The following is a 15,354-nucleotide window of genomic DNA, read 5'->3' as shown; positions in this document are numbered from 1 at the left end:
GCACTGTGACCCACGGAAGTGCCAGCTGAAAAGGCAAGCTGGGAAGTTTCCATGAGGTAACCTGTGCTGATAGGGCAGCAACTTCCCAGCTGAGAGTGCAAAAAAAAGTGTCTTTTATTCAGATGGCAGTTTGCTCAACAGCAATGCTGGCTTCTGCCACTGGTACATCCTTACTACTGCTGTTGTGTCCATTTATCCTTTAATACTCTCTTGCCATAGGGTTTAGATCTTCAGCTGGGAGGATCCAGCCCTTGGACATGCCCTCTAATAGCAGTGCTTTGGAGATTCGTGTCCAGACCTATGCTGTGCTGTGCCTTTCCCCTGCCAGGCCTGCTGTGTCCCACCTGAAGGGTGGAGAAGCCCTCAGGCTGAGCAGCTGCAGTAACTTACTGCTATCCGTGTCTTTGATCCCTTCCTGTAGGGATGCAGTGACCTACCACAGTGGCTGCAAGTTCACAGCATGGCCCAGGGACGATGATGTGGCTCTCAGCAGCCGTGCCCTGACACACCGAGTGCATGGTGCTGCAGGAACTGCCATCTGGCCAACCTCAACGGGGAGCACGAGGAGAGCAAGCACAGTGAGGTGAGCAGCAGAGCTGGGGTGCTGATGATCCCTTCATAGCCTGGAGAAAACACATGGAGGGAGTGTCTTTCCTTGGAGCAGGAGGGATTGCCCTCTGACTCATTTCATTAGAAAGCAAAATGATGCCTAAGAAAACTTACAGCTCTTACTCTCTCCTCCCTGGATCCAGGGGACCTGAGCTCATGGCTCCCTGCTTCTTGTGGGCAGAGATACTTGAGGTGGAGCTGTCTTGATCTCTGAGGGGAGCACCTAAAGGAACACTCACTGGGAGCCACACTGGGGTGCTTGCTCACTGTCTGATGTAGCCTTTCCCTTGGTTTTCAGTGCACACCTTGGGGTACATCTCACTGTACAGGCTTTATCTGGGATTGAAGATGGCTCAGTCTTGTTGTTTTCCAAGCTGGATAGAGGTTTGATCTGTATGAAGAGTGTCTGAAATCCTGATTATAATTGAAGTCTCTGGTTATTGGAGGGTTAAATGGTATTTGAGGCGGGCAGTTGTAGGCTCCTAGCACCTGGTCTGGGCACTTTTAGTAAGAGAAATTCCTTGGTCTTTTCCCAGGATGTGAACTGGGAGCCATGGAAAGGACATGAATTCTCCATCCCTTTCACAGAGATGAAGATCTGTCCTCAGTCTTCCAGGAACAAGCCAGTCCTGGGGAGGAAGAAGAGGTCTTTATCATGGAAGAGGAAGAAGATCAGGGCTTAAATAGAACTCTCTGCAGAACAATACCCAAAGATAATGATTCACTATTTCTTCATAAACTTTGATTCAGACAGCTTGCTCCAGTACAAAGGAGACAATAGCTGACAACGTGCACCCAGGGACATCTGGATCTGCAGCCCAACCTGCTACCAGCCTTTGGAGCTCCTGATGGGTGATGTTCCAGAGACTAGGAGGGGCTCGTGGGGGCATCCTGCCTGTAGATACTCTGGTTGGCTAAGGATGACAAGGACCTGCTTGATCCAATACATGCAACTTCTATGAACTTCATGTAAAACAAGCCTTAACACATGCTGTTCTTTCTGAAACCTGTGCTGGAGACTCCTCTTAATTCTGTCCTTCTCTGGTGCTATCCACTTCAGACTTCCAAAAATAAATTCGAACCTACTAACAAATAATAGCCCCCTCACTTACATCAGAGGGAACCTTTTTGAGACTGTTGCCTCTCCCTGTTCTGTTCTGCAGTTCTCCTCATTATTTGGGCACATTCCCTATTCTTCCTGCGGAACTGGGTTCTGGGAAATGCTGCCAGTCTGCTGGCAAGGCTCATTAACCCATGTGAGTTCTGTAGACCAGGTTCCTCAGACTCCAATACCACATCTCTGCAGGTTAAAATCTTGCTATTTTGCTTGTGTCATGTTTCCCAGCCCAGAGAAGAACTGAAGGAGATGTGCAGTAAATTGATGTTTACACTCCAGGGTGAGGCCCAGAACAGGGTGAGTGTAAGGCCCGCTCTCCTCCAGGCTCTGCTCAGCATCCCAAACCTGCCTCTCTGTACTGCTTGCTTACAAACAACTAACAAAATGCTCTATGTGACTGTTCCATCTGCTGCCTTATGTTTTTTCATCAGCAGTGTGGCAGGTAGTGATGCTGAAATGATAACACTTGTCATCCACCTCTAAAATGAGCATCTGTTGGACTTAAACTGATCCTGCATGCTTTCCCTTGTGCTCCAGTGCATGGTTTCACACCTGACTGCTTTAATTTTTTCTTTTTACTCACAGCCATAAAGGTGAGGTTTATTTCCTTTCCCTGTGAGGATATTAAAATTCTGGGCCACCAGCTCCAGCCAGGGAAGAAGTATGAGCTCACCAAATGCCACTTGCTTAAAGGCTTCCTTGTCTGAACACAATGGGACATGGTTGTCCCATGTCTTAATGGCCTTCTCTATCCCAGTGCAGAGCAGAGTAATGCATTTTACAGAATCCTTCCCAGACTTTGGAGAAAGTAATAAAATCGCAAATAAAGGAGGTCTTAAAGTATTTCTGTCTTCTTTGCTTTGGGTGGTAGAATTACTTTCCTTCCTGTTTAAGCATTTTGCACAAAGTGGAAGCATTACCCAGGCCTGCAGTGGGACTGTGCAGATTAGGTCTTTGGGGTCTGCTCCAAAACAGGGATGGGAGTTGTGCTCTCTTTGTGACTTAACTCCGTGAAGCACCTCATTGATCTGTGCTTGCTAGGACCTGGCTGAGGAGAGCAAGCTGGAGAGTTGTCTCTCAAAGGTGAGGACTAAATTCTTCATCATACTTTCAGGGCTGTGCCTCTCAGGCAGGTGGGCTAAGACTTGTCTGAGCTGTGTTAGGATATCCAAGCCCTGGTTTGGGGGAAGGAGGAGACTAATGGTGAGAGGAGGAGAAAGGAAAATGGCACTTGAAGTGTTTTGCAGGCTCTGTTCTAAGAGCATGAGAGAAGGATGTGGGAAAGTGATGAGGGCTCTTTACTGTGAAGTGCTTTCTCCCTGTTGCCCACTTGTCTGTAGGCAAGGACAGATTTCACTTTGTTGTTCAACTAAAGGGCACAGTGAAGTCATGAGGAAGGTGACTGAGAGGGAGAGGAGGTCTAGTCTCACACACAGCCACTCTAAAAGTGTATGCTCTCTAAGACACAGCAGCTGTGATTGGTCCCTGTGACGTTTCCCTGTGCAGCAGCAATATATAATCCCATCCTAAAGCTGAATCCCCCCTGGGAACAGGGGGGTTTCTTAAGCGGTTCTCTTAAGCGGTACAAGCTTTGGTTTTGAGCTAAAAGCAAATGAGGCACTTTATTTGTAGTGTCTGAAGAGGGTTTATCTGTCACTCTTGATGCACCTCTCTCTCACCAGGAAGGGCGAAGTGACAGCTGCTGGAAAACCATTGCAGAAAGTCAGTATTCCCGAAGAGCCACAGGATGGCATTGTCTCTTCATGCAAGAGACACTTCCCAGCTGGCCTCTGGGGAAGGACCTTTTTGGGGTTAACCAGAGTCTGTGCTGCAGCCTGGGAGGCTGGGACTGCTCAGATAATGCCGTTTGTTTGCCTTGAGGAACTGGCTGTTCTGGTTTCGAGGCTCAGGATAGTTGGGGTAGTCCCATAAAAATGTCATATCCCTTTACTACCCTTGTTTTGCTGTAATATGTGGCCCTGTAACAGTGATGCTGGAGGGCCAATAGAGTTTCAAAACCTCTGCCTTGCTCTGAGATCACTGAAAAGTTTATATACGGATTTGCTACACACCCAGGGGCAGAATTTGAATCCCAGAAGGACCCTCACTGCTGAGGCATCACTGTGTTGGTGAGGACTGTCCTGTGGCTGGGTCCTACCAGCCAGGACCCATCTGTTGTGATATATCTGCTGTGTCTGGGAGCCCAGGGAGATGTTGCTGTACTTACCCAGGAGGAGGGAGAGGATGCCTCTTCCCAAAGAGACTGTGTTTCTGTATGGTGTGATTTGGAGAGAAGACTGAGGTGTCTTACTGCACTGGACACTTGCTTGGAAAGCAGTGCTGTTACTTTTGGTCACTGCTCTATGCTTTGTTGGCTGAATAAGTAGTGGAATGGTCAGTGAAGATCCAATTCTTCCGTCACAGAGGGATTTAATGGGCATTTTTGCTTCCCTTCAATCTTTAGACTGCTCCAGGATGCTGAACTTCATCTCTGCATACTTCTAACTTAGGACCCTGGAACTATCCTTTCCCCTTGCAGCCCAGGCTACTCAAGAACACCTTGCCCTGAATCCAGTGTCTGATACCTGGAGAGAAGCAAGGTGTGCACTGCTCCTTTCTTCTCCAGAAAGTGGGCTTCTGCCATTTCTAGCTGCTCATTGCTGCAGTCCTGTACACCTCTTTCACCAGTCTCTTCTGGAGCCTCAGCTGTGTGGGCAAGGGACAGCTTGGTGCCCCATCAGGCTGAGAAACAGGTTTTTATTTTTTGCCCTCACGAAGGCAGAGCCTCCTGGTGTAGGATTTGGAAAGGCTCTGCCCGGCAAGCTGCAGACACCAAGAAATACTTGTCTGATCAAAACCAACTGGAGTTAACTACTCCATGCTGCTGATCTAAGAAGAAACAAACCTACAGCCCACCTCCCACAGCACAAACACATCTTTTCTTCTTCCCACTACTTCTTGCCCTTGGGTAGAGGAGCTTGGCTGTGGTCATTAACAAAGCAAGCCCATTAACTTGATTAAGTTAAGCTGTTTCTTTAAGAAAACATCTCTAAGCTGCACAGCTGGCTGCCGGCAGAGACTATACAGCCTCCGCCTGCTGAGCTCTCCCCTCTTTTATCTAGGGCCAGGTCACAGGTACAAGAAAGATTTCCCCAGGAAAATAAACACATGACTGAGAGATTGAGACACAGTGTTTGTTTGCAGTTTAAGAGTAATTTATTTCTGGTTTAAAAAAAATTGCACAAAATTTGTTTTGTTGTTGTTCCCTGTTGCATGGACTTGTTCAGGAAAATTGAAGGCTGATACTGAAATGCAGTCGTGGGAGGCAGGGCTGAGGTGTCTGGAGAGCAGGCACCATGCAGTGGAGTTTCTGTACTGTGCATCTCTGCTCCCTTGGTAACACGGGTGCTGCAGGGTTGCTGCTGCCCAGCTGGTGGGCAACAGCTTCTAGTTCACCTCAGGCTGTTGCTGCTCTTTTGCTTTTTCCTCCAGAAGCAGCCAATTCAGTGCATGGTTTGGCTCAAACAGCAGACATCAACCCCCATGCCCTAGGGAGTGTGGAGGCTCGGACCATCCACTGGTTGGATGGATCAGGGCAAGGTTGTATCCTGGTCCCTCCCTGCCCAACCCAGGGGTGGTTTGAATGATGATTTTGGGGAGCTCTTGAAATTCAGACCTAGCTGTGAACTCCCCAAAGCCTGGATCTGGAGATGTGTGTGATACAATGCTCACATTTTCCTGGCAGTTCTCTGGTTCTTGTAGGAATTGGTTGCTGCCACCTGCAGAGTTGCTTGCTGTGCTTTCTGGAGAAAAGCCTTCCTGCAAGAAGCCCTCCAGAGCCTGGCACCTCCAGGTAGGCTGTACTCTGATGGTGCTCGCTGCCTCCGTGCCCCTGCTTGTTTGGCTGAGCCTCTGGCCACCCATCGTGTTTCCCTTTACTCTGATTTTTTTTTTTTTTTTTTTTATCCCTCCAGGCAGCACCACCCTGCCTCCAGGGCTGCTCATGCCTCTAGATCACAGCAGCAGCACCTGCATGGGCTGCTTTGGCCACCCGGTGAGTGTGGAGGCAGAAGGGCTGAGAAAAGGACTTGGATGGGGGAAGGAAGAAGGAATAATGCAAGTGCAGTGCTAGTTCTCCAGGATCCTGGCTAGACTGGGAGCTTGGGACAGAGATCAGAGCTATTTCTGCATTTCCCTAGCATGACATGTGGCAAATCCTAATTTTTACACCATTATATGTTGCTTCCTGTTTTGGAGAAGGGAGTCACTAATTTCAGTGGTGACGAAGCAAACTGGAAAATAAGGCACATATGGGGTCAGTTTAAAGGGCTGTGTGAGGAGGAGCCCGGCCTCAGGGCTGTTCCCAGCACAGCCACACGCAGCCAAACCCCGTGACACGATGTGACCATCGCAGCCCTGCCTGCATCACACAGAACAGGCTGTGCTGGGACCGGGTGGCACAAGCAGCTGCTTCCAGCCCGTGGCTTTGTCCTCCAAGCCAGGGGAAGATGGCATCACCCTTGCCCGGGCTGGAAGCGGCTGTGCCCGGCAGCTCCGTCCAGGCTTGCCCATGTGGGGTTGGCTGCTTGTTCCCCAGATGCCTGGCTCTGGCTGGCAGCTCTGGCTGGCAGCTCTGGTCTGCTGCAGCAGCTTAAGAACTGGAAGAAAACGGAAGGAAGACATCCAGTGTACAGACAGGGCAAAAACCAGATGTGATGAGGTTTCTCATCACATACGTGCATCCCTCAATGGAAAAATAGATGGGGAGACAGAGCCTGCTGGGGCAGAGAGTGGGGAGCAGAGGAGACTCCCAGCTCAAGGGATATAGGGTGGGAACACAAGCCAGGGCAGGGCAGCGGGGAAAGAGAGCAGGGATGAGAGCTGTGTGGTCCTGTTAGCTGCTGTGCCCAGCTGAGCTGTCTTTCCAAGTACCATGAAGATGGATAGGGGTGCATAGTTCGGCTGTATGATGTATCCCTGTGTAAGGATGACTGTGAACATAGAATTTACTTTGCTTCTACAGCACATTCAAAATCCCAGAGCTGGTCAGCCTGACAGCCATACAGAAACCTTCAGTGCAGCACACAGAGCTGGCATCAGCTGGGGCAGCACGAGCTCAAGGGTCTGTGTGTGTCTCACACATGGCACAAGGGCTGCAGGGAGAGGTGATGGCTGAGCGTGCCAGGAAACCATGTCTGCTGCTTCAATACCGCTTCAGTGTGCCTGGCCCCTCTCCAGAGGGGCCTTTGGTCCTGCTCTTCTTCAGTAGTCATTCAATAAATAACTCTAATGCCCGCAGCAAAGCTTTTACACAGCCTCAGGTTGTGTTTCTGCTCTTGCAGTAGCATGGTGGGCTCTTCAAAGGCAAGTTTGTATAAAACAGTCTTTCAAGGAAGGGGTTTTCTTAAGTGCTGGTGCAAAAGGGCTGGTTTGGCAGCCTCCTCTCTCCTTCCTGCCTCTAGCCTAGGTGGCAAGGCATCCTTCTGCTGTGCTGCCTTAGGATGGTGTCTGAGGTCACTAAGGTTGGGCTGAGGGCATCTAGCTTGCAAGTGACTTTGGTTTGGTGGCCTGGGAGATGGCACATCTTTGAGCTGTGGGGTAACTGTGCTTTCTTTGTGTCTCCCAAGCGAGTTGGGTTTGGACGGAGCCTAGACAACGAAGCTGTGCCATCTCCACGGCAGGGCAAGCAAGCGAGGCGTGTCTGTGCCTGCTTCACTCGCAGCTGTCTGTGTTGGGCAGGAGGAGTGTGCAGGTGGCTTGGTCTCTGGGTGAACCTTGTCCTGTGCACCCTTGTCTGGGTCACAGCGCGTGTGCTTGCACAGGAGTGCAGAGGGAGAGCCTGTGTGCCAGCCCAGTGTGTGTGCTGTGCTCGTGGCAGGAGGTACGGAGGACCCGCTGGCAGGTCACCCCTGTGTGCTCACCTGTCCTTTGCAGGGGTCTCTGCCCCGGGACATGCTGGCATGGTGCGGGAGAAGAGGCTTGCACAACCTGTGCCCGACTGCCTTGTTTTCTGTTGGCCCTTCAAACACGCTGGGCTCGGCCTCTGTCAAAAGTCACCATAAAGTGGCAGCAGCTTTGGTATCTCCTGGCCCCTCCTGGTGCACAGGTGAAAGGAGTGATGGCATCTCAGAGGAGAGGACCTGAACGCCCTCTTGTCTGCTAGATGGGCAAGGAGGGTCTCTTGTCCAGCAAGAGCAGCTTGGGCTGAGCCGAGATCCACAGGTCCTCTTCATCCTGCTTCTTCTTCTTCTTTTTCTTCTTGTTCCTCTCAGCATGCAACTGCCCGTTGCTGCTGGGGCCACCTTTCCTCGTGCTTTCTCTCCTCTGTCTGCAGAAGCAGCAGTGGCAGCAGATGAAAACGAAGGCGATGAGGACAACAAAGGGCAGACCCAGCAGCACGGCCAGGCAGACGGTGTTGAAGATGCCTTCCTCATGCTTGGTACGGATGAGCTCCAAGATGGAATTAAAGAAAGAGCTGATCTTCTGCTGCATGTCGGCTCCTGAGCAGACTGCCTGTGCTGTTCCCTCTGCTTCAAAGGTACCTTGAGATATGCTCAGCTCCTGTGAGTAGCTATTGGGCTCCACAAGAGTCCTTGGATGGTGCCTGCAGAGGCAAGAAACCACATGGATCAGGTGCCTGCTCCCTCAGCAGTTTTCTCCATGGAGCTGCCAGAACAGCTCAACCCTCAGCAGGGTGAGATGTCTCCTGCCTTGGAGGGGCCTGGAGCCATAGGCGATGGACTATGCTGCCTGCTATGTCCCTTTGGGTGTATTTAACTGAGAAACAGCCTCCTGTCTCCTGGGGTTTGTTCTTGATGGTGGGGATGGCTGAGGAGGGCTTTGGGCATCCCTACTTGCCTTGGAATTTAGCTAAGCACAAATCCTACCCCTTTGGATTTACACATCAGCTCTGGCTGAGCAGTCACAGCATGGAGCTCTCATTAGCCCTTTGTAGGGCTTGTTTCTTAGCAGAGGAAATACTGTCTGCAGCAGAAGCTTTCCTGTCTAGGAAGGGACTTGCCTGATCTAGGCCAGTGACCATTGTGGAGAACAGGAGTGCCGTAGGAACCAGGACTCCACATGGCACAGGTCTCTCCTTATTCCCAGTCCTGGGATGGGGTGTCTTTGGACAGACTTTCTCATGGTCCATGGTCTGGGATGGGCAGCACAGAGGCAGGGTCTGTTCTTGCTGCCCCGGCACCCCAGGCACTGCCAGCAGGTTTGGTGTGGGGCTGTGGCTAAGCCACCTGTATTTTGGATGGGGACTATGGTCAGCGGGACTCACAGGCAGGGCTCAGCTGGCAGACCCCAGCGAGCAGCCCTGCACCCACAGCTGCTTCCCTGTACCCAGGGCTGGCCACAGAGGCGGCGGCAGAGGAGGGTAAGGGTTGGCTGGGGTGGAGGAGCTGCTGCTGCTGTGCCTCACCTGGGAATTGCTCCAAGGGTTTGGGTAGGGCTGAGAAGCATTTCTGTGGCTTGACGTAAGGTTTTCCTCTTCCCTCGGGGAGGGAGAGGTGCTGCTGAGTGCCAGGGCTCTCAGGGAAGCCCTCCTGCAGGAGCAGGGAGCTGCTGCCTCTGCTCACACCTTTCTTCCTCTCCTGTGGCTGGGCAAAGCATCTGAGTAGAGCAGGGGCCTTTGTGCTGTGAGTCTGCAGTTCTGTTTCAACACAGGGGTCACTGGATTAGAGGCTGTACAGATGAGGAGCTGGCAGGGGCAGGAGCAGGCTCCAGCACACTATTTGACCCTTGCTCAGCATTTTACGTCAGTATCTTTGCCAGCCTTTGGGATTCAAGCCCTGCAGCCTCTTGAGGGAATGCTTAAATCCCCATGTGCCCAAGAGGGGAAACTGAGGCACAGTAAAAGGAAAACTAACACTTTCACGTAACAAAAACTTGAGAGGTACAGCCTGAACACCAAAAGTGTCCTAGAGGGGTTGCTCCATTTGTCCCCTGTGATACCAACTCCTTCCCTTTCCTTCTGGCAGCTCTCACAGAGCTCGGGGACCTTGAGGGAGGGACAGGAAGGGGACCCTGGCTGGTTTTGGCTGAATCCTTCTTGCCTACAGCAGTGCCCTCCCTTGCTTTGCATCTCATTTATTCCTTGTGTGGCACCTGCTAAGGGATGCTCTCTTGTACGGAGTGTTTTAGGATCCTCCAGCTAGCACCACTGTGCTTCCTTCTGCCTCGCTGTGCCATTACAACCCACTCCTAACGGAAGACAAGCCACCAGCCTCGCCCAAAAAAGCAGCCACCAGTCCCACCCAGCTCTAACCACAGCTCTGGTGATGCTGCTGAGGCGGGAACTCCTGGGCAGCCCCCAAAAAGGAAGCTCCCAAGGGAAAAACTGCCTTCCAAAATGCTGTTCTGGGACCTACAAAGCTGTACAGGGGCTTGTTTCACTGGCTGCTGGCTTTCAGACCTGACTGTCAGGACCTCAAGAGCTGAATGCCTCAGCACAGATGCCAAGCTCTCGATTTGGGATTCCACAAGTGCTCAGATTCTGTTAAAAATAAGGGGTTTATCTGTGCCCCTCAGAAACAGACTGACCACTGTGGATTTATTGTTTCAATTGGCACGAGTGCGCAGCTGAGCTAGCCCAAATTAGCTGGTGGTTTCTCTTTTGAACATGGATTTCTCTGGGTGCCTTTCTAAAAAATTCTCATTTGAGATTTACCAAATGAAATGCAGTGCCCTGGGAGGTGGTTTTAGCTTTGGCTGAGAGAAGTTTATTATTATTGCTGGATTTTTGTCCAGTCTGCTGCATCAAAACTGGCTGCTCCTCACATTCCCTCATTCCACTACTCAACAGAGGACAGAAATATCAGCAACATCCCCACCTGAGAAATCACAGGCTACCACTCAGAGACTCAAATCCCATACACCCTCTTCCTACCCCCTGCCTGGAGCCAGCTGGGAGCATCCCAGATCTGCTTTTGCTCAGAGAGGAGATAAGTGAGAGCCACTTCTTAAAGCCTGCTCCCTGTCCTGACCCTCATCTTCACCTAGGTCTTCTTTTTGGGGCAGCTGTAGTAAAGGTTAAGCTGCAACATAAAAAAACAGAGCAGCTTTTCCTCAGCCTGAATCACCCATGTGATGCAGGTTTGCCATTTATCCATAAATATCCTGACAGCTCATTATCCAGGCAGGAATACAGGATGCCTTTGATACACTTGACTCCAAAAAAGAAGTGAAAACCCTAAACAACCCCCGAACAACAACTGCCTTAATTTCAGACAAAACAGGATGTAGAGTTTTATTCCTGCACTGAACTGCTGTATATTTACTGCCTCTAAACTTCTGGGTAGTGAAGGAGGGCTGGAACTTCCTTTTAAACTTGTAATTAATTGTTTGCAGAGGAAAACAGAACAGGGAGGGGAAAAAAACAAAAAAAAGCAAAGTCCTTTGAAATGTTTCCACTTTAAACTGGAGCTGAATGCACTGCAGAGGCCCTGGCTGATTGCTACTGGGAAGTGCCCAGCTGGGGACATATGGCCACATGGGCAAGCCAGATGTGTATCCCTTGGAAGGGGAAGGTGGAGGTACCTGCTCCTACCCTGACCAAGCAGCACCCAAACCCCAGGGCCATCTTCCAGCATGGCCACGCAGCTGGTTTTCAAATGCCTTTTCTTTCTAGTATGTGCATTGCTTTTTGTTTTGTAGATGAAAAGATGTCTGTGTGCTAAATAATGGGGTTCTTCAGTTTCCTATTAAAAAAATGGGAGAGGAGGGGAAAGTAGAAAAACTGATGTCTTTGGACATCATCCAAGGGCAGAGGGGTTACCCAAGGCCACCCACTGCCAGCTGAAAACCTGAGTGTGCCATGAGGAGCTGCATTCAGGAAAATTCATGCTGCTGCTCAGTTTGGTGTGCCATCTCCCCTTAGAGAAGGGACCAACACGGAGAGCTGCTCCCATGCTGTGGTCCAGGATGGGTGTGAACCGCTTGCCCACAGCACGTGGAGCTGCCATTGAGACACCAGCTGTTTTTTGGGTCAAGATATCGGACCAAAAAACAGGGCCAGGGAGGTACTGAGAGACAGGGCTGTGTCTCAGGGAGGGCTGTGGAGCACCCTCCTAAATAAGCTCTTTGTTTTTGGGCGGCCAGTGCTGGCAGAGCCAGGGGAATGCTGACATGGAAACTTGCCTGGGAACTCCTGTGGCCAGGGATGGATGGCTCCAGCTGATGGCAGCTCTGCACAGCGGGGCTTTATGCCACTTGTGTAAGTTTTAATCAACGTTGGGCGTCCAGCATGAAGTTCTTTAATCCACACTGGCCTCGAAAGAGCCGGTTTGCAAGGGTGGGGAGCATCTGCCACTCCTGTGGAGTTATGGAAGGCCGTGGGTGGAAAACAAGGTCCTTTTGAGGGACGCCTTGCAATGGCACCGCAAACCGTTGGCATGCAGGGCTTGCCTGGCTGAGCTGGAGGGGTAAAGGCTGCCAGCCTGTGTGTGGGGAAACCAAAACAGAGGGGGTTGCCTTGGCAATGCTGGCTTGTCCACATCCTGTGTGCTGCAGAGCAACTGCAGGGACTGCGGATGGAGGTAGAGTTTGCAGAAAAGCTGCAGTTTACTGGAAACTGCTCTGCTGTGTCACCATGGCAGAGGGGAGAGACCTGGAGGTCATTTTGCTAGTGAAGTTCTTTAGGCCCAACCCTCAGCAGGCTCTTATGTCTTCATGAAATTCCCTCCAACCTAACAAAGCTCAACCTGCTCCTCTCAGCTGAGATGCTGCCTGACTCAGGCAGGAGTGGGGCTGCTCTAAGGTGCTCCCTGCATCTACGGTGAGAGCAGCAGCAGCTCTGGGGGCAGCTGAGCTGTGGGGTGTGCCCCAAGTATTTCTGGATTATTTCAACACTCCTGTGCTCTGTGGCCAGCTGCAACTCAGGACTTGTGGAGGTGACATGAAATCAACTGACCTACAGCCACCCCCATTTCCTTAACGCAGATGAGACCACACTTCGTGCAGTTGATGCTAAGGAGTGCAAAGCAGGAATCACATTATTAAACAACCACTTCCTTCTGTTACTGGCTTTATGTCAGCTTTATATCCACTTTCCATTGCAGTGACAGCTATGGGTCAGGCAGGAGAGGCTAATTTTTGTTACAGCCTGTGAGCTCCCTGATCCACCCAGCAGAGACACAGCTATGCTGTCACACGAGTGGCACCTATTTTCCCTGCTTGCACCTGCAGACTTAGAGGAAAACTGGATGAAACCTGACACCGAGGGTGAGCAGTTTCCTTAGCAGGGATTGCACGTTGCTGTTTCGGAAATGGTGACTAAGAAGAGTTTCGCCGCCGGTCTCCCAGAAGGTCTCGCAGCAGGCTACAGAGACCTTCCTCAAACGTAAAGGACAAACACCAAAAGCCACCACCCCGCAAACACGAGCAGCTGAAGCTTCATCTCACTCCCACCACCATCAAACCTTCCTGCCAGAAGCCACGCGTAAATGCGTTCGTTCCCTGAAGGGAGCGATCTGGAAAACTACTGATATGGATGTTGGATAACAGGGTTAAAGTGAAACTATTTTGCAAGCTGCTGCCTGCAGCCCACTCGTCATCACCGTCTGCACACGCGCGGCTGCCGTCGGCCCCGGGATCACTGAGACTCTGCCCCAAAGATCAGTTCTGAGTTTAGGCGAGCGCCGCTGTCATCCCTGAGCGCACTGGGAGCTCCTCGCAGCCATCCTGGGCTCCCTCAGCCTGCGGTGCGGGCAGTGCTGCCTCTCCGGGCGGGCAGCAGCCCCCACTCGTGGCCCTCCCTGGCGTCGATCACGCGTGGCTTTGGTTACAAGAGGCTCAGGGGGCTGCCAGAGAAGCTGTGGATGCCCCATCCCTCGAAGCGTTCAGCGTCAGGCTGGACGGGGCTCGGAACAACCTGATCTAGTGGAAGGTGTCCCTGCCATGGCTGGAACGAGGCGCTCTTTAAAGTCCCTTCCAATCAGACCGTGCTGGGATTCTGCGGTGCTCGAAATGTGTGGGTGCAGCTCGGGTGCCCCGAACCCCCGGTGCCAGGCGCACTGCCCCAGACACACGGCCCCGGAGAGCTGCTTGCTCCTCATCGCTCTTTCCCCAGCGCACCGTCCTCACCCCCTCCCCCCCGGGCTGCGCGAAGCAGATGATGTGGCCTTAAAAAAAAAAAAAAAAAAAAAAAAGGCGAGAAAAGCCCTGGGTTTGAGTAACACAGCACCCAGGATAACGCCTATGGAAGCCCAGCCCCGCGATCCCCCTCCGGGGTACTCCCCCGGGCCCCCGACCTACCTCTGCGCCGCGGCCCCGTCCCGGCAGCTGCTCCGGCGGAGGGGAAATGGGACGCCCCGTCCCGTCCCGTCCCTCGGTGTCCCGCCCGCCTCCGCCCCCGGCCGGCCCCGCCGCCCGCCCGCCCCACCTGGGGCTCCCCCCGCACCCTCCGACGGAGCCCCGGACTGCGGGGGGCACACGCTGTGCGGCGCGGGCCAGGCTGCGGAATTTGGGCTGGGAGAGAGGCGGGGACGGGACATAACCCAGCCCCGAACTTGCTGTGGGGAAGAGGGAGGGAACCGAGTGTTTCGCTCGCCGGGCTTTGGTGCAGCCCAGGTTTTCCCAGAAGCGTTTCTGGGAGACAGCAGGGTGGTGATGCCGCTGCTGTGGTGGGGAGGGCAGGGTAGAGCTCCAGCTTCACAAGAGCAGTGCCAGGAGTACCGCCCTGAACCCCCTCACCACTGCCACCCTGCTCCCTCTCACCTCCACCCAGCATCCCATCACCACCACCCTGAGTGTGGTCACCCCCGGCGCCGCCCTGACGCCACCCTCTGTCCCTGGAAAGGGGACACTGCAGCCAAGCAGGAGGTGATGGAGCGTCCCCAGGGAAGGGGGCACCCCAGGACCTACCCCTGGTCCATGCAGCATCCAGGGTGCTGTATGGATGCTATACAGCCATGGATAATGATGGCTGTTTCGACCTGGGAAGACGCTCCTGGCTGTGCAGGGCTTAGTGGTGGCCTCGGCATCGCTGGCTTAAGGGTTGGACTCCATGATCTCAGAGGGTTTTTTCAACTTAAATGATTCTGTGATTCAATATTTTCAAGCTGTGATCCCAGTTCCACTGGGATTGCCACCCCCACCCTTCACTTGCTACTTTCTCTCCGGTGGATTTCTTTTTTAACACCATGTCAGGATATCCAGGAATTGCTGAATCCCAGCTGCTTTCCAGTCCAGGGCAGTGTTGCGATGCTGACAGCTGGGCAAGCTGCGACTAGAAAAATGTTCTGCTGGAATTTTTCTGGTTGGACTGAGTCCTTGTGGATTGCAAAATCCCCACATTTGCCCTCCTTGCCCTCCTTCATGCCCCAGAGACAGTGGCTTGGCTTTACTGCTTCAGCCTTGGTGCTGACTTGTTGAGCTGGGGTAGCCAGGGCTATCTGACCCTTCAAGGCTCCTGGGAAACAGCCTCATGTTCCCAGTGCTGTGACTTGGCAGCACCAGGAGCAATGCAGTGCTGGGAATAGGAGGAAAGAGGGATAGAGAGGAGGGTGGAGGGATGTAGGCAAGTTGGCTGCCAGCTTCTGCTGCCCTCCTGCTGCTTTCACCCTAGTGCTGCGGTCGGAGGGGTGAGACACCCTCAGAAACACACACTGTAGGCTACAGCTTGT

The 15,354-nt window shown here is 52.5% G+C and overlaps 2 protein-coding genes across 2 annotated transcripts in view; one reads left to right on the top strand and one right to left on the bottom strand.

Moving 5' to 3' along the window:
- Positions 1–2,569, top strand: part of TNN (tenascin N) — a 34,059-nt gene extending 31,490 nt beyond the window's left edge. Inside the window, 3 exon segments of the mRNA XM_048312919.1 lie at positions 430–507; positions 510–583; positions 1,146–2,569. Coding sequence (XP_048168876.1) covers positions 430–507; positions 510–583; positions 1,146–1,292 — 299 coding nt within the window. The 3' untranslated portion in view covers positions 1,293–2,569.
- A 2,350-nt stretch (positions 2,570–4,919) lies between these two features.
- On the bottom strand, positions 4,920–14,075 carry KIAA0040 (KIAA0040 ortholog). The gene is made up of 2 exons (XM_048313233.1): positions 13,985–14,075; positions 4,920–8,330 (listed from the first exon to the last, which is right to left on the bottom strand). The coding sequence occupies exon 2, from the start codon at positions 8,216–8,218 to the stop codon at positions 7,886–7,888; it is 333 nt and encodes a 110-aa protein (XP_048169190.1). The 5' UTR covers positions 8,219–8,330; positions 13,985–14,075; the 3' UTR covers positions 4,920–7,885.
- Between the last annotated feature and the right edge of the window lie 1,279 nt (positions 14,076–15,354).

The sequence above is a fragment of the Corvus hawaiiensis genome, chromosome 9 (assembly GCF_020740725.1).
Source record: "Corvus hawaiiensis isolate bCorHaw1 chromosome 9, bCorHaw1.pri.cur, whole genome shotgun sequence".
NCBI classification, from domain to species: Eukaryota; Metazoa; Chordata; class Aves; order Passeriformes; family Corvidae; genus Corvus; species Corvus hawaiiensis.
This window is presented reverse-complemented; position numbering and strand designations above follow the sequence as displayed.

Bases quoted from the DNA above. Each gene is read 5' to 3' on its own strand.
- KIAA0040 (XM_048313233.1), bottom strand. From the start codon at position 8,218: ATGCAGCAGAAGATCAGCTCTTTCTTTAATTCCATCTTGGAGCTCATC.